The sequence below is a fragment of the Taeniopygia guttata genome, chromosome 8, assembly GCF_048771995.1.
Source record: "Taeniopygia guttata chromosome 8, bTaeGut7.mat, whole genome shotgun sequence".
NCBI lineage: Eukaryota > Metazoa > Chordata > Aves > Passeriformes > Estrildidae > Taeniopygia > Taeniopygia guttata.
The window spans coordinates 29022112-29049403 of NC_133033.1; the positions used below are offsets into that span (position 1 = coordinate 29022112).

General features: G+C 41.3%; 1 protein-coding gene across 9 annotated transcripts in view; it reads right to left on the bottom strand.

Moving 5' to 3' along the window:
• The window catches only part of DNM3 (dynamin 3), a 170357-nt gene extending 143806 nt beyond the window's left edge, over positions 1-26551 (bottom strand). For 8 of the 9 annotated variants that reach the window (XM_072932887.1, XM_072932881.1, XM_072932883.1 and 5 more), the window contains exons 1-3: positions 26325-26551; positions 9640-9713; positions 799-948 (exon numbers count right to left, since the gene is read on the bottom strand). In XM_072932887.1, the coding sequence (XP_072788988.1) occupies positions 799-948; positions 9640-9713; positions 26325-26551 (451 nt within the window). Of the gene's footprint in view, positions 1-798; positions 949-9639; positions 9714-25697; positions 26019-26324 lie in introns of those variants that run through there. The other variant, XM_072932885.1, reaches the window with a different exon arrangement.
• Positions 26552-27292: the final 741 nt, after the last annotated feature.

Below are 27292 nucleotides of genomic sequence, written 5' to 3' on the forward strand. Positions count from 1 at the left end.
AAAAGTCAGAAAGATGAAAAAATTAATCTGTTAACAAAACCTGGTTTGCTCTGGTCTCATTTCCCTAGTAAAGGCCACAGGGCCAACTAGAGACATCCTGGCTTGGGGTAAGCATCCTGCTACTGGGGTAACAGGGCATCCTTCAGACAAATGAGAAAAATGCAATTCCTAGGAAGGACATACCAAAATCGTGGTTGGAGTCTGGTTAATATAGACAACTGTGGCTGAACTAAAAGATTGATCCTAATAAAACAAAGCAAGAGCAATAGGTAGGAAATTTTCACTTTCTCCTGGAGTCTGCATGTTCAACAAACAAGCTTTGAGGAAGGGGATTTAGTTGAGCTTTTCTGCAACTAGAAAAATCATGTGCTTCAGTCAAACATACTACTTTTGTCCTATATCAAAGACAAATGCAATGGAAAACATTTTCTCTAGATTGTCTTCATTAAACTGGGCAGATGGCAACCAGAGGAACCAACTTTGATATATACAGGGGGTCTTCACCAGTAAGCAACTTCAAACACTATTTTGTCTAGTTATATTTTCAGTGACAGCAAACAATAAATTTTCAGTAAGGCAGGGAGACACAGAGACTTTTCTAGATCAGGGAGTTTCTCTGAGGGGTGCTCAAAAGAAGTTTTGTTACTAAGTCCCATCACTGGTCTTTACTAACTCAGCCTCAAAATTTTCCAGCCCAGATCAGGCAATAAGAACAGATACAAAAGGCGATGGCTACACAGACAGAGCTATATAATATGTTTATATTGCATAAATGTAAAATAGAATGATTTTACCTACCATGTGGAGAATATATTCTTAAATTAATAGGAACTGAAGAAATGCCTTTGTTCATTCCTGTTACTCTATCTGTTTCTACTTCAATTTCCTGACGAACTTCATCAAAATCAGTGAATTTCTTCCCTTTGCAGTGTAGAAATTCAGCATACTCTGTCAAGAATACCAACAACAATTCTGTATTTCACAGGCTCATTGACTTGCACACCCGCTTTCAAGCCCCCAGTGTTCTTCAGATGTGTGGGCACAAAAGTTGGTCATCATGGCTATTGGAAAAGCATTATTCTGACTGCACATATGAAAACCAGCCCTCAACAAGAAAGGCTCAGCAAAAAGTCAAGTTGACTGGATATGATTTACTGCTCCTATCTTTAGCACATCATCTTCTGGAACAATTTAATCTTTCAAGTAGATGCCATTTACAGTAATAGAATAGGGAACAGATTAAGAATGAGATTCTGAGTTTTCATCTGATCTCATTTGCCTGCATACATTCTAAATGTAAAATTAATTCAAATTCTGTACCAGGAAAGATTTTTAGCATTTGCTTCAAAAACTTACATCCTGTGTTACACACTAATTTAGTAAAGGAATTCTATAAATTTTTAGAAATTCAAAATGAAAATAAGATCACTTAGAAACACTGTAACATTTTTAACACAGCTTCTCATTTCCTAAAAGTGTCCTGTAGTCTAAATATGAATCATGTTTACAAGTTTGCAAAAGTGTCTATAGAAATAGCTGTGATTTTGCTGAAGTGGGAGAACACAAATAATTCCCAAGCCTTTAATTTCATACAAGTTGCTGTTTTACCTTAGAAGAGCATTGACCAGGAATCAGAGACAGATAATTTGTTAAACCCAAACTTGACACTAAGTCCCTGTTTTGACTTTTGAATCCAAATGCTGATACTAATTATTACAACCTTTTGATTGCCTACATAACCAAAAGCACATCCCAGGATTTTAAAAGCAGAGTTTCTTCCTTCAAAGCAGAACACAGAAGTTTATCTACACAGTGAGGCTGCCATCAGAAATGATGACATAAACAGTAATTCCAGACACCAAGTCACATCCTGTCCCCAGCAAGCTGGAGCTGCAGGACTGGAGAAAGGCTGAAAAGCCTCGTGCACGTTCCAGTTCATTTCATCCTGCAGTCGAGGCCGGATCCCAAAGCTCCCTTCAGAAGTTTCTTCCCTAGAAAATGTTACTTGGTAACAAGCCCAGACACCCAGTGCAAAGAGCTTGCTTGGTACTCAAAGAACAGCAGCTGAGAACACCAAATGTGAGAATATGGATTAAAAGAAGACTTTATGTGTCAGTACTGAAGCTTGTTCCCCAGAAGTCACTTTGTTACTATTACTGACAGAGCTGTTAAAAAAAATAAAAGTAATAAATAGTCAAAACTACAATAAATAGTTAAAGCAAACTGACAGAAACAAAGGACAGAGTGGAGGGGAAAACATCAAACACCCACCTGTCTGTGCTACAATCCCATAATCCCTCCAGAATCAGTGTGTGAGGAACAGGAAAAATCACCCTTGTTCAGACAAAAATATATTGTTTATTTTAAAAATAAGAGCACCTAAAAAAAAGCACTTTATTTTATATCTTTTTTTTTTCAGCTCCAGTAGCAAAATGACAATGAACGGGAGTTTTGTTTCATTGTCCAGTGTTTATTAAGAAAACCCAGGAAATATTCAAATATTTCAAAAAGAAAAGATGGTGCACAAAATAGAATACCTCAGTTGAGCATTTACATTTGTAAAATTTGGCACCTCAAGGCTGTCAAATAGATACCTAATGAAAAAAGGAGCTGACAAGTAGTTCATATTTTATCCCACTTCTTCATGCACAGCTCCTAAAACATAAAACAGACATATTCTTCTCAGTTATTTTTCTTCCCCAGTGGATCATCAGATTTTCTCAGGAAATTATTTCTAAATCCATTAATTAATAGTTGGTGCCCAGCTGTAATCAGTTGACTCGGTAGCCAAGGAAGCTTTTTCTCTTTTTCCCACTTCACATTCAATAATAATTTCACTATCTGACAAGGCTTCAAATGAATCAAAATAAAAATGTTTGCTACTTTTTAGCTGGGTTCATGTTCATCAAAACTCCTTGCTCCTGGTGCCATCTGTGGTGCCAGCAGGGCTGAAGGAATAAACTCCACGGTGGTTCCTAACCTGTGGTGCCACACGCAGCCTACGGAATAAGAATTCCAAGGGACAAGCAGAGCTTTGTTCTGCTCCTTTCAGCCCTCAGCCTGTCCTTGGCAGTAATGCCTTCAGCCAGGCTGGAGAAGCACATGCTTTAATGCACTTCACTTTCCAGCTTTCATGCACAGAAGAACACTAGGAAAATGTTTTATTTATGTTTTTGTGGAAATGGACACAAAGCTAGGCAAGAAAAAGTGATCCTTCCTGACATCTAGTTTTCAAACATTTATTTTTGGTATAAAACTGAAGTTACATTAAGAGAAAGAACAATTAGATACAAAATTAAAAACAGTCCTTGCATATAAAATAACCTTTCTTTCCCCCCCCCAGACTCATTAAAAGCACCTTGGATAACATAAAATTAAAAGGCTACCATAGCATAGTTCCTGCAGTGCATCCACAAGTGATTAATATCTCTTCTGTTTTTTAAATTAGACAAATCATACAAACAAGTGATAGGGGATCACATATTTTAAAATGCTCCTTATTTTTCCTGTCAGTTATATGTCTGTATGCCTTTATGATTTTATCTAGCACAATAATATATTGTTATGAGCACTAAACAGCCACTGCTGTTCTCAAGCTATTTAATTTGTTATAAACACTTGAGATATTTCAAAAATTTTTCTCTAAGCTAAAGAGTCAAGTGACAAGGATCAGCCCTTAGGAGTACATAAGGGATGATCACATCAGGCTGAGCCCAAAGATTTTACTCCAGGCAGAATAATCTGTTACTAGAGGTCAGGAATTCACCAAGATCAGAGACCTGGATTCAGAACTGCTCCCAAACTGATTTCAAGCAGAGTTGCTCCAAGCTGGTGGCAGTATCCAGTGTAGAGTACTCAAAAGGGATTGAAAGTGCTCCAAAAGGTGGTTCATTAAATTGTAGCAGACATTTTAAACATAGGCAGCACAGGAGGAGTATCTGCTATTACTTCACCTTCTATCTGCCCCTTGGGGAGATATCACTCAAGCAACAACACTTCTTGCCTTCAATAAAGCATCTCCCAAAGCCTCAGAACTCCTTCCAAAAGAGTGATTTCAAGAGGGTGTTTTTAAAACATGCAAATAAATATCATTAGCCAAAGTACTTCACGTCTTCTTTGATGATGGACAGCTTTTTCTGAACAAAGTAGTTAAGTGAATCTGGACCATAGCAAATCATTCAATGGTGCTTCCTTGAAAAGAGAGGAAGTATCAAAAGCCCTTGTCCTACCCAATCTACAACCCCCCTCTTCTGCTTTGCCATTTCTGTAGTTTTGCTAACAAGCTGAAGGTGAAATACTCAAAACTGAGTTATTCCACTGCTAACCTTCAAGCAGAAAGGCTAAAGAAAAAGAAGTATCCTGGTATTCCCTGACGACACACCAGAAAATCCTGGCAATGCAGAGAATTACAAGAATATCATAACAGAAGATATTAAAAATGGAAAACAGTGCAGATCTGATAAAGTAACTACCACAAGATAGCAGGTCAAGCTCTTAGGAACCAGTGAAATGCATTAGAAGGGGAGACACTTCTACCAGAGGAGGAAAAGCATTCTTTTGGATACAATAATCTTCTACAACCTTGAAAGTCTTTGTAGAAGGAATTTCTCTCTGTTCTTTCAACCATTTCCTATGGATGATGCTTTCTATAGTTCCAAGCCCTCACACAGCCCTCCTCCAGGCACTTTTTCCTAAATTTACAGAGGCAGAGCTCTCTTGTTCCCAGGACTGACGAAAAGCAGAATCTTCTAAGACTGCATTTCTGTGCTGCATCTTGTACAATGTTTACTTGTGTATTTCACAACAGCAGACATCAGTGAGTTATGCTCTGTCAGAGATTCACTGTGAGCACAAGGCCCTTTTCTGAAAACCAACCTTTTCCTCAAATACCAGCCTTTCAGTACAGCAAAAAACCATATTCCAGCTGAATTGCTTCTTACTTTGGGGATATTTCTCTTCTTTTGCAAGCAATTTGAATTCCAATTCTGCCCACCAGTGTCTTTCATATTCTTGCTTGTATTTGCCAAACACCAACTTAATAAACACAGTCTATTCTGTCATCCTATCAGTAATACAAAACACTGAACATGACCTGGAGGGGTATCCCTTCCACTCTGTACACAGCTGTGCATCCATCTCACAGGAGCCCTTGCTAAATCATCTTTCCCAAGATTGCTTATGATATTTCCAAAAAAAAGGAAGATAATTTTAAAACCTTTACTGTAGCCAAGGTAAGATACCATCTTGTTTTAATTTACAAGCCTGCTATCCTGTCATTAAAAAAAAATTATTGCACTGATATGACAGGGATATTTCCCTTGATGCGTCTGTGCTGGCTGCTGTTCATCTCAAATACCCTTCAGACTGTTACTTAATAACTACTTACAGATTTCTTTAGCCTAAAAGTGAACTTTGACTGATTCTTCTGTCACTTTCCTTTATTATCTTTACAAAGGTGGGTATATATAGAGCCATTTTTCAATCCTAATGAGGGGATTCCATCTTTACTAATACCACTGAGCACCAATCTGGGATCAAGGAAACAAAAGCTTCCAGGCAAATCCACTCGTAAAACCAAGTATTTGTGGGTACCATTAATTTGTCTCAAATGAGCAAAGCTCAAATCCCATTTTGAGAGTCCTGATGGGCTGAGCCCTCCAAGCCATCTTGCCAGATGGGTGTGACTTTTTAGCTTTTGGGGTACACACCTCAGTAGTTTTACTGATCTCTCCAGCATTCCTGTTCACCATCAGAATAAGAGTGGGATCCAGGAAATGGCAGCCACTGTCTGCCTTTCCTCTCTGTAAAGTGCACATTCTCTTTCCTGCTATTGGCACTTTTCCAGTTTTTGTCCCTGAAGACCTCCAAATGCCTGCCATCTGATGAAGTCTGAGAAAATTGGTGTTAGCTGAAATAACCAACCTAAATTCTTTTTATATTTCTTTTTCTGTTAGAGGATTGCTTTTGCCACCAGATGGCAACAGAAGATGGCTATGTGTGAGGAGTAGTCTTGCAATGCACGAAATTTGGATTAAAGCTCTACAACCTCAACAGAAAAGAGCATCTGCAAGACTTCAGAAAAAAATCAGAATGTCATTTAAACCTTATGATTTAATTTCCACTTAGTATTCAAATTAACGGAACTCAAACAAATGTGGGTATTGTAAATATGACTCATTTCTCTAACAAATGTCCACCTCAGCAAAGAGTTTGAAAATCTGTTAATCTGCTGAAGCAAAAAGAAAATCTGAAATTGCCCCAAAAACAGCTATCAAAATAAGGAAAATAACTCTCCTAGAGACAGGATATTTCAGATGTAAATAACAAATATGAGGATTTACACAGCAGGCAATGTATTTTTAACAAAGAGAAGACCTACTACAAAGGCTTCACTTTTTTTTTTGTTGGCACTGCTGTTCAGAAACAATGTACTACCTAATCTCTAAGAATCTAGTAATTATCTCACCTGCAGAGGCAGAAGAAAGCACAGCAAGAAGAACAGATTGCCTAGTATGCTAAATGTGTAGCAGCAGAAAGAAAAAACTAAACCACAAACAAAACCCACAACAAAATGAAAAACAAACAAAAAACCAACAAAAATACCAACCCACTATCCAAGATCTCAGAAATTTCAAGTCATTACCTTCTAAAGCTTACTCAGTAGCACCACTTAAAACATCAATTAACTCCAACAAAAACTATTTAATCTTACTGCTGTATTAGACCAAAAAAACACCAAGATAAGAACTATACTTAAAGTTGTGAAACAAAAACTTAGAATGTTGAAGAAATAAGTTTTAATGTAAAAATTAAGGAACACCAGCTCAAAGGAAGAAAAACCCAGCTCACAAGCACACTCAAAACTCTCACCCAGGTCATCTGTGCACCAACACTTGCATCTTAAAGACACACCATTTCTCACATTATCAAACTCAGAGAAAAATTCTCAAAACTATTAAAGGCTGACTTGTTACTTGCAATATTTAACTAAAAACTTGATATTTGCCTTCAGTATTTCAGCAGAGTACAAATTTACATAAATGTGGAGTGCAAATGCCATAAAGCCATTTAGGAATTGTACTGGTACCACCAAAACATGTCAGTGACTAAAGGAGGCCAACAGGTCACTGAGAAATAGCTTTGTACAAACTACGCAGAACTTTTAAAATAGGTAAACAAAATTCTAAAAAAAAAATCGAATTTTCATCTCTCATGAGATGCATTTCTTACTATTAAATTGTTGAATGTTACCCCTGAAGGGGTAACAGCTCTTTACCCAGATGTGTCAGATCTCTCAGATGCTGGAGGATCCCTGGTAACCCTCCCAACCAATTCCTGCTGCACCCTTCCATGCCATGTCTGACCCTAATAACGGGTGGGCAAAGCTTTCTCTTACTATGATGTGCACAAATGCCTCCTCCGCTAATTTTCATCTCGGTGCAGTGACTCAAATGAAGCTTTAACCTCCTTTGTCAATCAAATTCACATTCCAAAACTATTCTCAGCCACTTCCAAAATGTTACTGAAGTATCTTGTAGTCATCTGTGCATTCCTGCATAGAAAGTGCACCCTCTCTCCCAAGGAATTCTCCAAGATTAAGAACAATTACTTTTAAGAGTCAAGAAAAATTCTAGGATTAAAAATTAGTTTTGTTTACTACAGCAACAAGAAGCTGATACAGCCCTCTAATTATTCTGTAACATTTTGGATAATTATGGGTTTCACAGAAATCAGCCCAGCATCTGCTTCCTGTAAAAGAACACTGTGCTTCTCTAAGCAGTTTTCTTTATTTTCTTTTCTCAAAACTAGTTCACAAAGATAAAGGTGACTTAAAAGATAAAATTACTTGGAATTTCACCATCAAAAACAACAACAGTGGAACAAAGTTTAAAGAAAGTAACAACATAATTAAAGCTTTCATTTTAAAGGCCTTGGCATTTAATCCCAAACAATAACTGCACAGCATTTCCCAAAGGGAGAGACACAACTTGACATCCAGGAAAGACAAAATTAGGCTGAAGCTCAATTCTCCCGAATTTTTTAAGGTTCTTGTTGTGTTATTAGGCTATAATGAAGAACTAATTTTCAGCAGAGAAGATACCTGTGTGAAACCTAGAGGCCTACCTAAAGGCAGCAATATTTTGGGAACACAATAATGAGGAAAACCAGATAGAGAAAAACCCTAAACCAAGGGACAGTGATGATTTTATAAAAGAGCTCAACACAGAGCAGTCAAGGGTAGGTTTAGGATAGGTGTCAATGAATAAGTATTTAACAACCTGAGGTCAGATGTAATTGCTCACTTACTGACAGGTCCCCTCAGTCCAGTCTTTTTGAAAGGATTGCCAGCAAAAAGCTCAAAGCTTTTCTTTCTTCTGCTCTTGCATGGTGCTGGAAAAGTCAGATGAAGACTCTCCACAACTAAGTCTTATTCATGCATTTCTGCATCATCTGTCAGCAGCCAAAAGCAGATCTGCAGAAATGGCAAGTGTTCATTCCTACAACTAAAACAAATGTTAATTTCTACCATATATGAAGCACTATATGACTCACTTGACAATCCTAAAGTTTCTAAGCTGAGCATGCAGAAATACTAAATTCCACTGTTTTTCCTTTCTCTTCCACAGTGTAAACACCATGGAAAATTTTACAGAGGCACTGAAAGTATGACGGCATTTTAAAAGCAATAATTCAGAAAAAACCCTGAAGCCCAGGCAGACTGCAGTTTACATTCCTGTTGAACACTGTGAAGACCTTCAGGAAAGAAATACACACAAAAACTTAACTACATCTCATACACAGGAACAGACTAAAGTTTTACAGGCAGCCATAATTTTGGATTTTCCCCAGTTTCATCATGGTACATAATTCAAAGACCATTTTTTGGTTTCAGTGCTGGTTTGGATGTTATTTAGTTTCTTTTTTTACTGTTTTGAGCAGAAGTAAATTGAGCAAACCAGTGATTTTTGTTGCTTACATTGGTTTAGAAGGAACAACGCCAAAAACTGGGATGATGGTGAACCATAACTGCTTTTAGATATGCCAGGGAACTGAGCTACACCACAGTAGATCAAGTGCCCCATGGAAGAGTACAGAGTGGTGAATTCTCATGAAAGATCTCAGTATGTCCCATAGCTTAGTGGTACACCCAAAAATATTTATACTTTTGACCAGACAAATACACAGAACCCTTGTTTTCTCCCATCCACCTTCTGCTCTACTTAGTGCAGTGAGCACAACCAAAAAAGACAAGTTCCAAAAACAGCCTGAGTGGAATCAAATCTGTGTGCACGGGAGCAAGAGTTAAAGGTAGAACTGCAGCAGTTTTGGTGTGTTAACTAATACAACTACAAAGTTCATCAATAAATGAATAAATCAAAGCTAATTTCCAAAGCATATTGTATGTAATGATGTGGATTCGATTCACCATGTGCTCTAAGATTTAGACATTATTTTCCCACAGTGGGAAATGTAATGAGCTGGTCTTGAGCATACAGTTTTGAAGCAGCAGCCCTTTGCTCCAGAGAGTCTGGTGGCATCTTCCTTCACATTGCTCATGTCTCTTAGAGAAGTTTTTTCTCCTGCTGAAGTACATCAGCACTTTGTCCAGGCATTGACCCAAAAAGAGGAAGAGATTACCTGTTTTGGCAGTGATGAGCTGCAAGACCAATGGTCGTCTTGTCACAATTCCAGAACCTCGTGGAAGAAAATCCCTAGAAACATTAAAAAGAAAGTTACTAGCCAGAAGTAATATGCAGTTATCCATAAGATATTGGACTAATTGGAACCTCCTCTGTATGAAAACTGAAAGGTGGTGTGGATAGATTGATAGCAAAATACTCCTATAAAGTAGGCCTGTCAATTTTGGTTCAAGATAGCAGTCGGTCATTACATATCAGACAAATGTGTATTAAAACTAAATTACTGTCTCAGGGCATTCCCAAGCCTCCTCAAGACCATCACATATAACATCTCACCTTGCACAGTAAGATTACCTGAAGCCATGCCCACATTTACCCAAATGATTCTGTCATCACTGCACACTTAATCTGAAGAGGATCTGGACATAGGAATGCACACACTCACACACCACACCAGAGCTCTGGACAAACCAAACTGGCAGCACCCTGCACTACTCTTTCACATACTTAACTTCTGCCATTTCAAATCCCCAAATAACTTTTCCACCTGCCCAGAAGTTTCTGAGTGAAAGCAGAACACTAGAAGTCCTGTGGGACAGAGGGAGAGAGTGTCCTTGGACCAGAAAGCAAGCAAGGAAACAAAGACACCAGCTCTACCATATCATTATGCGTCCCTATGAGCCTTTCCATGTCTCTAAAGGCAGGGAGATTCCTTATGCAACTGGAAAGAAAGAAACCCAAAGCAAAATAACACATTTTTCTCAGTGTCTTCCCCAGTTGCCAGACCTATTAAACATTTAAAATCTATGAGATGAGGTTCAGTGAGAGGCTTTGAAAAGTGTTTCTTTCAAATTAGCATCTTCAGAGGAGTGAAATTCAGTTTCACAATCAGTGTAAGCTCATCAAAATCCCCTCATTTTTCCTGCCTCACAAGAGATGTTGAATCACTTTCTTGCCTGCTTTAGTAGCACTGCTAACTCACCTCTCAGGCTCAGGTGAAAAGCAATGCAGCAAAGGCTTAGGGCAGGAATTTGCAGTCCAAGGGCAGAGCTGATCTGGGTGACTGCTGTTATACACCTAAGTGCCTGCATGAAGGTGGGGCAGGAGTGTGCAGTGTCTTTGGGAGGGATGGGGAGAAGGACAAGAGCCAAGGAACAAAGCACAGCCCTGCTAGCCCTTTAGACAGAGCTACTGACATAGGTCTGCTCCTGCCTATAATAACCACTGAGCATCTTCACACTGACCTCGCACTACTTAATGGAAGCCTGACTTTCTCAGCTCCTTTAAAGGCTGCACACCCACCTGCATGGTTTATAACAGGCCTTGAGGGTACAACTATGAAAAATAAACCACACAAATATCCAGGATATTATTTGTGCAAATCAGAGGATATTAGGTCTGAGCAGTCCCAGGCCAAGACAGGCCCAGGAACACAAAGCACCAAAAAGGTGACAAGGCTTCAGCAGAAAAGAAACACAGCAACTCTACCTGTGATATGAGTACTGAAGGTTTCCTTCCCAACATCTAGACATAAAAAAATAAAAATAACATATGCAAGCAGTTCTAAGGCTCTGAGGAACAAGGCCAGCTGTTCTGTGCCCCGCACCAAGTTAGAACTCCCAGCATTTTGAATGAAACAGTGTTAATTTGTAGCTAAATTGTGTTTCCCTTTCTCAGTACCTGTCAATGTGCGCTTACAGTGGGATTACTCTGCAAACCAAAGTGCACCATAAAAGGGAGGCTGTTCAAACACAAGCTTGCTCATTAATCTCCCTACTCAGACCTGCAGGCAGAAGTACAATTAATTAGGAATTAAAATACTCTCTACAGCAAAGATACTGCAAAAACATCAGGTGAACTGACTTAAATCTGCTGTGATGCTCTATAACACTGGAGACAGCAACAGCACAGAGGAATTAGTTTAAAAAAATGCCAAAGGCCTTCAGATAGTTCTCTATCATAATTCAGTATCTACTAATGGAGAGAAAGCTGCCCCTCAATGAACATCTACTGCTATTTTCTCATGGGAAAACAGAAAATAGTAATGGGAACACGGTCATACTTCTGTATGCACTGAAATGAACACAGCCCAGGAGATAGCAAATCAAGATTACAGTTCATACATTGGTTTTCAAGAACTAAATATCTGTTTTTAAAAAATCTATATATTTTTTTCCCCTATCAAGAAGCTAAAGTGAATTGCCACCTAGGACAAAGTGGTCACCTTAACCACTGTCCTCTACAGCACCACAGGAGACAAGAAAATCCTTTGAGGAGTCAAAGGCTGAAAAGATTTATTGATTTTCTGCTTCAGACTAAGCACATTCAGCAATAAAGAACACTGCATTAACGCAGCTCCCCGTGTACACAACGCTAACCTTTCCTCAACAGCAAAATTACAAAGAAAGGTTAAGACAACAATTTGCCTTCAGAACATCCTCTTAATATGCCCAAAAGTGATGGCATTCTTTCTTTACCCCTGTCCAGTGAGCTGAACTATTTTCTGTTCAAGCAAACACCAGCAGAGAGAGGTCCCTGCTCGGTGAGAGGGAGAGATGTCTTGAGCACATAACCAACTCAACAGTGCAGCAGCAGGACAAAAAACTTCTGCTACAAATGCACAGTTTGAAGCGGGAAGAAGTCAAAGAATGAGGGTAATGGGCTTCACAGAGAGGATTCAGGAGAAAATTCCCCCCCACAATTTAACCACTGAATGGGTGTTTTACCTCTATGAAAGAGACACTGATGTCAATCTACCCACAGAGATAGCCTTTTTTTTTTTTTTTTAAACATTTTAAATTTCAGCTACAAGGCAATGGCACCTGTGTGCATTCTCTGTATAGCTCAAATCAGATGTTACAAATAAATACATACACTCTACTTAGAGAAAAAAGAGCAATTTTTTTAAACACAAACAGAAATGTAAGTCAAATCTGAAACATAGCTTGCACATTTTTAGGAAAAGCAACACAGTACCACACAGCAGGGAGTCAGATTAAATGCTGTACAACTGCTTCTGCAGAAATGCCTAGTCTGACATCCACAGGACACGATGCAGCTCCTCCTCCCCTCCCCTTGGAACAGAAAGCATTCGCTAAAGCGTTTGTTAGTGGTGCTGAACAAAACAGCTCTGCATCAGAAATGGTCCCACAACTTATACAAGTAACAGCAGCAGGAAATATAACAGGAATGAACAGAGCCAAGCCTCAAAGGTTCCTTCTGACCCAAAGGACAATGCCCCTCCAGGTCCTGATGGCACAGCTTAATATTCTTCTAAGGACAGACTTGAGACAGCTGCTAGCCACACTTTTGGGTTAGCATATAAACATCTGTTTAGTGAAAGCTGGGATAAAAAATTCACATCAGAGTGGAAGCAGCTGCAAAGAAATCCATCTAGGAAAATATTCATGCCTGAGAATTTGCACCCAAAGACACCAACAAGAGGAGAAAAGTCTGTTTTCTGTGGTGGGGGCAGTGAACCTGGGAGCACCTGCGTGCACAAAGCACTGAGCTGACAGCAGCTGGACTGGTTCAGCAGCAGCACTGCAGTGACAGGACAGCCCATCAGCAAGGCCTGGCCAGTGCTCAATTTATCAAATGCAAAGAGGAGGCAGATCTGCCAGGACAGCCCTTCAGGACCTTGTCAATCTTAGAATGCACTCTGCTGTTGGAATAGTGTTAAATACTTTCAAGAGCAAAATATTTTCAGGGTTAAAAAAAATTTATCCTATAAAATTAGTTAGGTCTTACTAGCTATTTTTTTTTTTATTTAATATTATAATATCATATATTACTGCATAACAAAAGCTGTTTTGTCTTCTCTAGTACTGCTCATTTCCAGTATCAGAGATCTGAACAAGTGTATCTACTAAGTTTGGTGTCTACTGTTTGTTTAATGCATAAAGGAACATAGAATAGATTGAATTTGACTTGCTAAAAGCCAGGTCTCAAACTTATGCCACAGGATGGTGAAACAAGTTTGCCATACCAACAAATCAGCAGTTTATAATAACAAGCCAGTTTGGGCTTTAAGGTGAAAAAGTAATTAGAATACTCATTAATTGAAGAGCCTCATGGAAGAGATGGAAATTTCAGGAAGGGCAGAAACTAGGGAAATGCTGAAAAGCAAACTAGACAGGGGCTCATCAGTGAGGTGGTCTCATCATAATGCAGGACTGTAGCTTACAAGGAAAACACATCAAACAAATAAACATAATGTGTTTCAGGGGGATCTCCAGAGAAAGTCTCCATTTAGGAGATCTTTAGCACACTAACAGTATTTACTATATTAAAAAAAAATAGAAAAGATGAAACAAAACAGAAGAATGCCCAATTTGTGTGAAAAGTGATGATGCATCACTGTTTAAAACTTATTTGTAGTTTCAAAAGAATAGCTTACATTTGCTTTTCTTTGCCAGCATAGGGCTGAGAAATGTCCTGTGCTTAGATCAGTTACATGGTCAGTATCACACAGGATAAATGGCAACTAATTTACATCAATACCAATATAACTAATTCATACAAAACATAGGGGCAATCCAGGAAATCAAATAACCAAGAAAAACATTAATGATTACACAGTAACTGCATTAATTAAAGAGCTACAAACAATTCTAATTGATAGTGATGAATTGTTAAAAAAATCAGGATTGCCTCCAAAGAAAAAGCCTCCACATTTCTCACAAAGCATAGAAACATGCCAGGCTCAGGACAAGAGCCAGAGTTCTCTTACAGAGAAGCAGAAACAACCCATCTCTTTCATTGTGCCAGAAAATATTAGCAATGGCACAAAAGTTCTCCCACTAAGTCCATCCCAAGACCCTAAACCACCCTCAAATGCAGACAGGCCCCGATCCATCAGCAGCTATTAAAACAACAGCGCATTGGTAGCACTCCCCACAGGCCCTTATTCCCAAGTTTTGTTAAGGAATGCAACACAGCTCTAATTGCAATTGTGCCCAAAGTCAAAAGTTTTCCCGGGCCTTTTTCCAGCAGTGTTTATTGTTTTACACAACTCCAGCCTGGCACATCAGGAGCACTTGTGGCCCATATTGGCAGCTGCATGACCATGCCTTGTGCAAGAGACCACACAGTTTCACAGGAACACTGACACATGTGCCTACACCATCTCCAAGTTCTGTGGAAAACACACAGAGGTACTCAAAAGTTTTCATTTTTCTTCCATTTCTCATAGTTAGCCTCAAAGCAAAGTGCTAAACAACTCCAGCAATAGGAAAAAGCATGGTCCAGCGTAAGCCTGAGGATGGGAGGCATGAAATATTTCTAACTTTTTTCATCAGGTTTTAAAAGCCCAGAAACCACACCCAGGTAACTTGTAACTGGAGAACTCCTAATGCTAAAAATATACATCTGCAGACCTATTTTACAGATGTGCTCATTCTATCTCACCTGCTCCAGTGCTCACCAGCCCCACAGAGGATCCAGCAGCAGATCCTTCACTCACTTTTAATACATTACAAAGCAAGGTATGTCCAAGAGATGGGAAATGTACTTTGCATTTACGCAGAGGCCTTCTTAGGAATTAAGTCCATGAAGTTGTCATCACCAACAGAAGACACACTACCCTTCAAATGACAGAATAAAGATAATCCTAGGACACGTTCTCAAGAAGTACTGCCTCTTGTGCTTTGATGGTCTCAACCATGTGCCCACGTGCCTTTTTAATTCCATAACACAGTGTCCTAGTTTAGGGCAAATTTGGGGAAAACCCTCTGGAAGGAGCCCCCAGAAAACAAACCCCCACGGCCCCTCCCCGCCCACCTGGTTTGGGAAAAAAATTTCTCTGAGAGAAGTGGAAAAGAACCTGTTAATTCAACAAACAAAGCACTCCCCAGCACCAAAAAAATTAACAACACCAGATGACAACAAAACTCTTTCACCACTCTGAAGGGATGAACGAATCCAGAAAGTCTCTCCTGGGAGTGGTCGCCCGGGTCTGGACGCTGGGGATTGCTCTCCAGCACTGGGGATGGCTGCTGCAGATCACAAAATGCAGGCTCCTGGTGTTCCTTGGTGTTTCCCAAATCCCAGTCCAGAGCAGGTTGGATGGTATTCAGGAAGAGGAAAGGAAAAGAAACAGTCCAGGGAAAGAATTGGACTGCTTAGCTAAACTAACTAGGAAGCAAAGGCAAAAGCAGAAGCAAGCAAAGCAAGCAAGCAAGCAAAGCCAGCCAGCCAGCACTAGTCTTTTCTAGACAGCAGACCATGGGGGGAGGTGAACCAGCTGATAACAAGGCAAATCAAACCTTCACTTTCAGAGTCAGTTCTGAAAGCACAGAACATAATATCAAACATAAACAGAACACTCAATGGAGATACAAACACCATAATGTCACCCTAGGACACACAGTAATGACACTGAAATTTGGCCATGTATGTTGTTCCGCATCAGCTCCAAGCACAGAGACCAGTTCTCATCATCAGTCACCACCTGACCCCTCACCTCCTTTCATTAGTTACAGAAGAGTAAGTTGTTTTTTGTTTGGCACAATGTCTGTCAGCCAAGGGTCTCCCACAGCTTTGTTCAATGGCCTAACATACTGGGCCTTACAGGAAGATGTACAAGACAATTAATCTGCTTTATTGAAGACCAATGATACCTATCTCAATTTGGCCTACCAGTCATGCTAAATGCATTTTAGAGGTTGTGGATTTTTAGTGATCTCAGATGTGTCAGCTCCTGAAGCTCTGTACTGATCCTTCCAGTGTTTTTTAGAAACCACACAGCATAGATGGCTGGAGCTTAGTTCACATTTGGTCTCAGTTTACAGCAAACATTCTTTCAAGGTAAATCTTCCTTCTACTGATGGATCATTTTAATTAACCTGCTCAATCAAGCACAGTAACTACATATTCAGCCCATATTCAGTAACTACATATTCAGTGCATACAGGGCTTTAGGGGCAAAAAAAGCAGAGTATCCAGATACCTTCAGGCTGTCAATTCCTCCTCCTCTCAAGCAGGGTACATAGACTTGGTGGTTTTGAGAAGCCATTTTCCAATCCATCAATGTCCTTCACCACCCCTGCTGAACTACTGGACCTCAACAGCAAAGCAGGGACACCCCAATCATCCTATCCATCATTTTCAAGTAAGAACATTGGTTGAATTAAGAAAATAAAAAATAAAGTGTTGAAAATCTTACAAAGCACTACAGCTAGCAGCCTAAAATGTGTCTTTGGGTCCCTTTTCCCTCCACTCCTTTATGGAATTGAGACCAACTATAAAAAAAAAAAAAACAGAGGGCAATGTTTAAAAAAAAAGTCTACCCAAAAAGACCCAGCTGTGGGATTATGAGAGTGTTGATTCTAAATGTGACCAAAAAAAGGTATTTTTTAAAAGCCCTTGAAAAACTTCAAATAAGCTGGCAAGGGATTCCAGTCACACTAACTGGGCACCTCCATAACAAATATGCTCAATGCCAGTTCTTAGGCACCACTCTGGTGAAAAAGCAAAGCTTGAGATTTCCTCTTCATGCAGAAAACTGGGGAGAGATCAGGCTCAGAAATCCCTGTCATTATACTTCTCTTGGATCTGGAAGATGCTTTCGGTAAGTAGCAGCAGCATTTCTGCCTAACAAGCTGACAGAAGTTACTACATCTCCCCCATTAGGCATCATAGGGCTATGAGAAAATCAGTGCCAAAAATTATTCTGGCCCCAGTGGTGAAGTCTTCCACTAATCAAAATTGGAATCAACAGGTTCTCCAAAGGAGAGAACATTTGAATTCAAGTCTAGGAAGGCACAGATCATCTTAGAGCAATCTAATACTGTATTTTGACAGCAGTGACAGTACTCCACATCTTGTTTCCACACAGAAAAAGGTGAGACTGTTCAATGGCTCAAGGAAAGAAAATGCACTTCCTAGGATTCAAGAAATGTCTTTCACATGATAGAAAGTTTTAAAATCTCAGCACTGTTTCCAGGACTGCAAACTTGCCGTACACAGGCATGAGAACCTGCCAGGCAAAAGCCCAGGGGTGTAAGATGTGTGAGATGAAGAGTGCTCTGTTTGCAGTGCCTGTGCTGTGCTGGGCTTGCTGGCTGAGCAGAGGGGGAAGCTGCCAGTGTGCAGTGGGCAAGGCACGGTATGCACGATGCATCTGTCCTCCCTGGCAGCCTGCCAGCCTCTGCTGCATCATCCTCCTTCCATGGGTGAAAATGCCCTTCTTCCTCTGGCCCTTTTAAGATTTTACAAAAGCTTCTGCTATTTCCTGCCCAACGGTGCTCTCCCTCAGTTCCAAGTGGTGGTGGGAGGGGGAGAAAGGAAGCACAAAATACAAAGAAAGCCCAACAATTCTCAGAATTTTGGTGTCAAAAAGAATAAAGGGGATTTTGCAGGAGAACTCATTCTCCCTAATCAGATATGTTTGCTTTTAGGAAAGGACTCATTTGCATAGGATGTTGGTGCATAAAAGCCCATCCATTCTCAGGATGAATACTAATGCAGCAAGATTCTGTATCTCAACACAAGAAACAAGTAACAAAAATTCTTTACTCACTTTAAATTGTTGTCAGTGCTCTAAATAGACCTTGGCTGTTTGGGTTTTTTCCCAATCACTTCCAGCTGCCAAATGCAATTAACAATGTTTCTTTAGAAAGATTTGAGTAAGAAGTTTTCCTCCATAATATAATCAGAGATAAAAATCAGACTGCAAGGATCAGAAAGAAAACAACATGTCCCAACAAACGAGGCATATCAGCTACATGAAGCTAATTTCTACAGAAATATTTGCATTTAGGAAATAATTCGCCTCTTGATACTCTATCAGGACAAATCTTTTAGATATTGTGAATTCCAAAAACCCAGAAAAAACAATCTGCTGGTCTTCCTCCCATATTCCACTGTCCTGAGCTGGGATCCATCAATACAGACTTTTTAAACAGTAGCACAGTACATAGTCAGCTGTGACACATCCTAGTAAAATCCAAGAATTTTTCAGAAGCATCATGAAAATACATTGCTCTTTTGTAGCAGACACGGTGTCAAACTGTACAATTACCTTTTTTTTTATGTACAGTACAAGCCATTTCAGATCATTTTGCAGAGCTGGAAGGTAACTGGATTTGATTCCTGTACTCCTTCTGGAATATATACACAGTGGGAACTGTATATATATACAGTATATATAAAGTATAAAGAGCATGAATTTATTGACAGGAAGACAACTACAGAAGGAAGGGGGAAAGGAGATTGTTTCCAAAACAAATGATCTCAAACAGTTTCTCTTCTGTAGCCATTTTATCCTTTTCTACCTGCCCATTTATTCTTCTCTGAGCCTGTAGTACGTGCAGATTATTATATTTTCCAGGACTCTGTAAAGTCTGTTTAGCTCAACAGTGAAATTTAATATTAGCCATGATCTCCCATCTGTCTGCTCACCAGAAACTGAATTATTTCCCCAAGAAAAATTTATATTAGAAGTCTGACCAAAAGAGTGTTTTGTGCTGCTACTTCTCAGAACACTAACAAAGTCATTAGGCTGCAGGTCTCAGTCCAGACTCCTGAGTTTCTCAGCCTCTTTCTCAGATCTGACAGACACTGAGGATCTTCTGCCAACGTTTGTTTAGCACCTGAACAAATAAACAGGTGAGCACACAAGGGCCCAACACTGCCTCTGATGGATGATGCCAGAACTTCTTCAGCAGCTTCCAGCTTGGCTGATGAGCAGGGCTGGAAGAGAGCCCATTTCCCCACGACGTGCATCAGAGAGCAGAGATGTCTCTCAGCAGTTCTCATCCTTGCCATGCAGAGCCCTGTCTGTTCCCTGCAGGTGAGTTACACACAGGCAGCTTCAGAAGCTGAGCACCACGGAATGGGTGTCGTGGTTTAGGCATCTGCAGTGCACAGAGTAAACAAGGGACCAAGTGCCTAAGGACACCATGGCTTTGATGATCTCATCTGTGAGGGCTGAAATCTGCATTACAACACAGAGTGCATCTCCTGCACACCTGAACAAAGAAATCAGGTACTGAATTAAAAGTGTAACTTCCACACACAAATTATAAAAACTGACATTATCAGCAGACATTTGGGTTGAAAACCTCTCTTATCTCAAGCTACAATCTCCTTTACATTCCAGAGGCTATCACAGACAACAGTGCTTGGCAGCACATCAAAGCCCAGCACCCACTTAAAGTGGATTTTGCTCCTCTAGTTCAATAATGCTGCCTTGTTCATCTCCATGCAACTTGCGAAGAAAAGGATGCAAGGTCACAGTTAAATAATGCTCATTTCGTGTTCTCAGTGCATTTGCACTACAGGTTTACACTGCAGACATACAGCATTAAAGGGACTCTCAGTAGCCTGTTACAAGCACAGCAAATGAGGAATTCTCAGACTTCTATATTTAATGGAAGGCCTTATTATATTTAACACCCCTACCAAAAAACAGTAAGAAAACCAAACCAGAAAAAGCAAAAAAGGCTCTCCCCCTCAAGCCTGCAATCTAGGCACTGTTTGAGAAACCCATAAATACTTGGAGGAACATCATCAATTTGCTTGGTGATCAGCTGAGGGAAGGCAAACCACAAACATGATCTCTGTCTCTCAATGACTAAGCTATTGCTGGTGCCTTTTTGGGATGAGGAAACTGCTACATCTCAGCTGTTCAAAGTAGAATCCAAGGCTCAGTTTTGGTTCCACACAGAAATCTAAATCAGCCATCACTCAAAAAACAGAAATGCATAACAAGTTTTAGACAACAATCACAGTTATCCCACACTGATTTTAAGATTATATGCTACCATCTTCCTTTACAGACAGTAGCAAGTCAAAAATAAAGGAATAAAAATCTGTATTCTACATACAGGTAAGGCATGTGTGGATATACATGCAGGTAATATTTAAAAAGCTGTTTGAGATCATACAGTAAAGAGTAGTAGAGAGTAGTGTCCACACTTCCATGTCTGTGCTGCAATCCATGGCAGCATCACACACAATGTTTACTGATGAACATCTGAACAATCCCATTGCTAACATCTATTTATCTAAGCTGGAAATCCTTGTTTGCTATCTCATCTACACAGGAAAGTGACATGAGCTTGAAACATCAGCAGCAATGCCCATCAAGAAACAGCAAGACAACAAAGGTGTTGGTTATTTGTTGATTTCAACACTACAAAATCCCAAGTGTAGGCTCCTTCCTTAAGGCAGTGAGTAACAGGATTTATAATATTATTCAAGAGTCTAGAGAGTCAGACTTTCAGAAGTGCCTCTGTATTAAAAACCAGGGAAGTCTGGATAAAGTTAAGTAGATTCCCATGGTCTGAAAGAAAGAAAAAACCCAACCCACACACCTCTCCTGAGATGACTGCTCTCCTTTAACAACGATCAGAGGAGTGCAGCCACCTGCAGTACCTTGATGGATTGAACTCCCACTAACAACTGCCACTGAATCTGCAGCACTGATTTCTCACAAGGCACTCGAGACCAGACTGGGAGTTTTTTTGAACACTGCTTTTTGCAGGGTTTTGAAGCTGTTCTGAAGTCTAGAGCACAGACTTCAAATACTATACTTGTGTTCACTAAATGCTACAATACCCTGATTTTACACAGCATGCTGAAGTTATAGTAAGACTATGTATTCTCACAGGTACACTTTACAAAAGCGAAGCGCTACTTATTTAGCATCCCTAAGCTGCCTGATATGCTGAACTTCAATGCCATGATAAAGGTCAGAGCTCCCTATACTATACCTGCCTTGTGATACAGTACAGATTTTCTTAATTGGCAAAATTGAAATGCCAAAAATAAAAGAGACAACTCCTCAAAGTAGTTTTAGAGGGAAAAGATTACATGTGCAGCGGTGGTGAAAAAACAGCTTTATTTTTGCATGTCTGTTTTTTAATACACATTTCCTTTACTTTGTATATATCAAGTCTCAAGACTTGAAGAAAAAAAAAAAAAGTTTAAGTCAACAATGGAGTGACATTTAAGGACAAAACCAGGCCATCTGTATCCCATCTCAACGGCCAGTTTGTTCTTCAATGTATAAATGCAAAAACTTACTCAGGGAAAAACCCAAATGAGCCACTGTCTCATTTGCTGCTGTTTCTAATAAATGAAAAACCCAGGACACCCTTGCTTTCGTTGCACCAGAGTATTTTGATAACTAGGCTAATATACTCAATACTGTACTCCAAGCCATACTAAGTCTTAATTAGTCAGGAAAAGGAGTGGCTGACTCTCATTTCCAGAAGATCCTTAAGATTAAAAAAAGAGTACACAGCACCACGTCTCTGTTTGTATCTCAGTTTGCATTCAGCCTGACTGCTTAGCTTTTTCCTGCCTGCTTCACAAAAGAGGAGACTTTCTGTAAAAAAGTTTTTCTGTCAATGCCTAGTAACTAAAAGAATAAAATACCTTCACCGATCTTAATACACGTCCCCCAGGAAGCATCAATCTAAATATGTGTCTACATTCTTCAGAGAAATTTTCTGCTCTAGCAGCCAGAGTTTAAGTCCCTTCTCTTCTCCTAATGACTCAATGCAGTCTTTTCACAACCGCCATCTCAAGCAGAACAGAATGAGCTGAGCACACGAGGAACAGTAATTTCAAGAAGAAATAATCACTACATATGTCATAATAAATAGCTCTACTTACATGCACTGGCCCTAAGATTGTCAAAAGCATCTCAGATCAAAAAGCTGCAAAGCTGAATTACACAATCAGACCTCAGGCGCTTAAAACGAAAGTGCCTGTTTGATTATGACTGACAGGCTCACAATCAAGAGTTCACATCTCTTATAAAACAATTATTTGGCCTCATGCAGTTTGTATTATATTAAGCAGAAAGGGAAGTGAAGAGCTTTCAAGCTGGAAAGCTAATTATTAATTTCTTGCTATTTTTAAGAGTAAAACAAGGTTCTGATTTCTGAAGAAGGAGGCCCTGACAAGGCAGCTTGCTGTCTGTGCTTTCAGTTATCTGAAAAACCCATTTGGCTATAGATGAAATAATAGAAAGTGCTTTCTCTCCAAATACAGTTTACAGGGATTGCTTCCTGCAAGTAGTTTTCTTTTAAGTAACCTAATTATTATCAAAAGCCAGTTTGAAAAGCACAAACAACATATAAGCTGCTGGCCCTGAACTGCTCAGGAGCACAGGAATAAGAGAGGCCAAGTGCCTTCTCCCACCGGCAATCTGCTGGCATTTTTTGTTTGACTCTCCTTTGCACTTTTGAATTGCTCTCCAAACCAACCTCTACCAGAAGGCTGCATTAGATCCTTTGCTTCAATGCTGGCTCAACATTTTCTGGGCACATTTACTCCTGTTACAATGAGAAGCAGAAGGAGGTAGGAAGAACATTTGCTCTTCAGACAACTTCATTTCCTCAAACACACACCATGAGCTCCAGCTATGAACACACGAAGGTCTAACCCGTAAATGGAAATGACTGCTGTCCTCAGATGCTCTCCGGAATCTCTGTTTCCATCTAAATGTAACCAGAATCCTGAGAGAAAAACCTTCACACACTCCTTGACTACCAAAAGAAACTGTCTCCTTACACACAGAAGAGCAGTACATAAAGAGGAAACTTTCCACGTTCCTCAGGGGATGCTAATCCAAATAGCAACAGCAATTTGGGAGATTTGATACTGCTTCATTCCAGCTTAGTTCAAAGCCAGCCTACAATGAGACAAGTAGTTCTGGGTGCCCCACAATTGCTGCAGAATCCATCCTCATTCAACACCACCATCTATGTACAATACATGTGAGTTAATCCCAACATGTTCCCTGCCTGCTGGTAGTCATTAAGGATCCTGTGTGCGCCTGAACAGGCCTTGCTGCTACCCTGGAGGCAGTGATGGATATGTGTAATTCACTCCCAGGCCATCTGCCAGCCCATACAACTGTGCCACACCAGATTCCTCACAACCCTTCCCAAAACTGATGGCAGTGCATAAACGAAATAGTGGATGACCCTCCACAGGCCACCACGTTTCCTAGGAGCCATAAAGAAGCTGTAACCCTTGATACCACCTGCAAGTCAGAAAATACTTTCTACTGTCCAAGTGCAAAAAAAAAAGTAATCTTTGCACAACCAAAGGTCTTGTGGAAGACTGAAACACCCCACCCATAGTGCTATAGTGGCTACAGAGAGCAGGGAATAACAACCTGATCCTAGAGTTAAAACTGCCTTGCCAACCTCACCCCAGCTCTACTGACAATACATGTTAACAACCAGGAGCATGGTTGTAGCAAGACTCTGGAGGATATCGTGCCTTCCTCATACCAATTACAGCTATTCTTGAAGAAAAGACATCTTCAATATCTCTCTGAAGGCTAAGAGTTCAAAATCTACTAATGATAATGATTCATGTGGTAAAAAAAAGAAAATCCAAAATGAAACCAACAAAACACAAAAAAACCTCACAACCACAAAACAACCCAAACCAAAAATACTAACCAAAAGCCATGAGAATTAATGCTGAAACTTCTGAGCAATGCAAAGTCTGTTTTATTTTTGTGTAAATTTCAAAGTTGTGTTAGTATTAGTTAAAGTTGGCCCTGTGGTTGCCAGAGGTCATTCAATATAGCAGTAACAAACAGAAATGAGGGCAGCATGGCTCTACAGGGAGACTTTCTACCTCTACAAGCCATATTAAGACAGATGTGGATGAAACAAACTTGTTTGCAGAGAGCAGCTTCATTATCCCATAAAAACAGGAATATCCTATGGCTTACTGCTTACTAAAAAGAGACACAGGCCGTTTGTCTGCTGATCTAACAAGCAAAATCCTCTTCTGAGCTCATGGATATTTATTAATCTGGTTCTGAGGGTTCACAACCAAGTTTGCACAGCTTACCCAGGGCACATCTGCTGACCACACGTACTCAGTCTGGAGGAAAGGCACAAACAAAATATCCATGCTCAAGTCTCCTGGAATAGGTTTGAAACGATGTAGTTTAATGTAATTTTTACAACAGGCTCTAAGGTTGCAAGTCAGGAGGTACTACAGATCAGTTCATGCTGAATCTCAAGAAGTTACTCCATAAAACAACGATGTGGAACTCTGAAACCAGGCTGACAGAATCCAAATTCCAAATCCCATGCGACAGAGACATTCTGGTGTTTCATAGCAGCCTGTAATCTCTTCTCTAAAGAGACTGTTGTGAAGTTTCTGCAGGCTGCACAGTGAATAACTACACAAGTAAAACAGTTACTGCCCTTACCTCTCCTTCCTAATTCCTCCTAGAAGTGCCCACATCTCACTCGTGCAGCTGGTTCCAGCCTCCTGGCTAAACAGGCCAGATCAGCACAAACTGCTGCTTTCACCTTTTGCTCCAGCCAGGCACATCCAGGCGGCTTAAAAGAGCAGCTCCACCTGCAGATTCAATGGAGCAGATCCCTCTGGCAGCAGAGCAGTGATGAGCATCTGGGAGCAGTATGATCTTCATCAGCACAGCTGGAGCCAGAGACCGACATCAGCCCACAGCCCACTCACTCAGCCCCGACCCCAGGGACCAAAACAGCCTCACTGACAAGAAAAATGAAGGTACTTTTTCCCCTCAGCACATGTGCTTTGCACAGCTTTGTGGACACATAGCTCAAGAAGTCAGAAGGTTACCAAAATACTTTTTATGGACTTGTTTGAAGAGAACAGTAATAATTTGATAGCCAGTTGTGCTTTCTGAGGATCTCATTTATGTTTTCCAAACTTGAGAGACTCGCCAGTACTGTCAACACCAGTAGCTAGCTACAGTCTTCAAGGAGAAAGAAGAGGAAGAACTGACATTTAACACAGTCAGCTCTGACAGAGAGATGAAGAACCACTATACAGCATTTTTATACCGGGTATCAAGAGCAATTGCAGCCTGACACATGGCCAGGTTGTGGAGTGTCACAGCATTTAATAGTACCTTTGCTGAAGACCTCTGCACACCAAAGTCCCTGTATCATACACACCAGTATTTCGACCGTATAATCCGGACTAGGATCGCAGCTCCGCTGCGGGAGCATCACCTCCCTCCGCAGCTCTTTGAGGCAAACGCAGCAGGAACTTCATCAAACAGCACGTGAAGCCCATGTTTACCTCAAGATGTCTCCAGAGGCACTGCCTGGCCGTCAAAAAGCACAGCCTGAATTGTCAGGCTTCCCCTTTTCCTGTCAGTGATTTGTTAGAAACGGTGCGCATGTTGGACTTGACGATCTTGGAGGTCTTTTCCAACCGTAGCGACGCCACGATTCGAATACCCACAGGCGCGTTGGGACGGGGCGAATTTATATGCGATGGGATGGGAGGAATGAGCCGCCCACAGGCAGCATCCCACCGAAATGAGGGTTTGGGCTGTAAACACCTCGTTCCTCTCAGGCAGGGGCACCCCCGCACACACGCACACCCGGAGCGGGCGCTCGCACCGGAGCCGCGGCGGCTTCCCCGCAGCGCGCACATCGCATCACGGGCGCTGCCGGGCCGGGGCCCGCCTCGCCACCCCCGAGGCACCGCGGCGGGAGGGACACCGAGCATCCTCGGAGGGGACCGAGCACCCACGGTGGGCTCGGAGCCGCGAACTGCCCCCAAAAAACCCTCCTGGTCCATCCCCGCCCGACACCGCTCCCCCCATCAGCCGCTCTGAGGGGGCGCGCGCCGCGGCCGTTGGGAACAGCGCGGGCCGTGGGGGGGGGGGGGCGCGGGGGTGCTGTGCCCGCTGCCCCTCACCTGGAGACGCAGTTCTCCAGCACGGAGCTCTTGCCAGCGCTCTGCCCGCCTACCACCGCGATCTGCGGCAGGTCGAGCAGGCAGTTCTGGCCCAGCGCCGCGAAGGCATCCTGCAGCCGGTTAACGAGCGGGATGAGCCCCTCCATCCCGCCGCCGCCTCCTCCGCCCGCCGCCGCTGACAGGTAACGGCCGGCGCACTGCGCATGCGCCCCTCCCTCCGCGGGCATGGGGGCGGGGCCTCCGTGGGGCGGCCACGCCCCCTCCGGTGCGGGTCCCGCCGCCGGTCCCACGATTGTCGCACGATTGTCCCAAAATCTGCTCTTCCCACCGTTGTGCCAAAGGCCCATCCACGCTCAGAGTCAAGGGGTTGGATTTATTTATAGTTCTGCACAGAAAGATGGCTGGGTAACAAATCCACAAAGCCAGCACGACAGCTGTCAAAAGTTCTTCCTTTTTGTGGACTTTATCAAACCAAAGGTGTTGATGTTTATTGGCTACAAGTTATCTAGTTCGCTTATTAATTAGTGTTCTGTCTTCTGTTGGTTAATGATCCTCTTGCATCCAGTGCTAATTAGTCTGCATGCTTAGTCTTTCTCTTAAATTAGTGGGGTTTTTTGGGACAGTGGTCTGTGAGTCAATGGTCACAATTTGCCCCTGCCAGAATTACCTCTTACCCAGCCAGAGCTGATTTCAGCACATTTGCTCAGTTTTTATTAGTAGCTTCCTTATCTTGGGTGTTCTGCCAAATATCCTTGTAGCCCCTAAATTCTGCATTCTGTGTGTCAGCTAGGAGTGGTACACCCTTCCCCCTTCGGTAACCTCTCCCTAGGTCTGAGATAACTGAAACATGTCAAGCCCTAAACCTTAACAATGTCATTTTACCAATAAGTAATTTGTCTTTCTACTACCTGCACATCACTTAGAGCTTGCTTGTTATTTTTCACAGATTGCCCAGAGGCTGTGGAGTC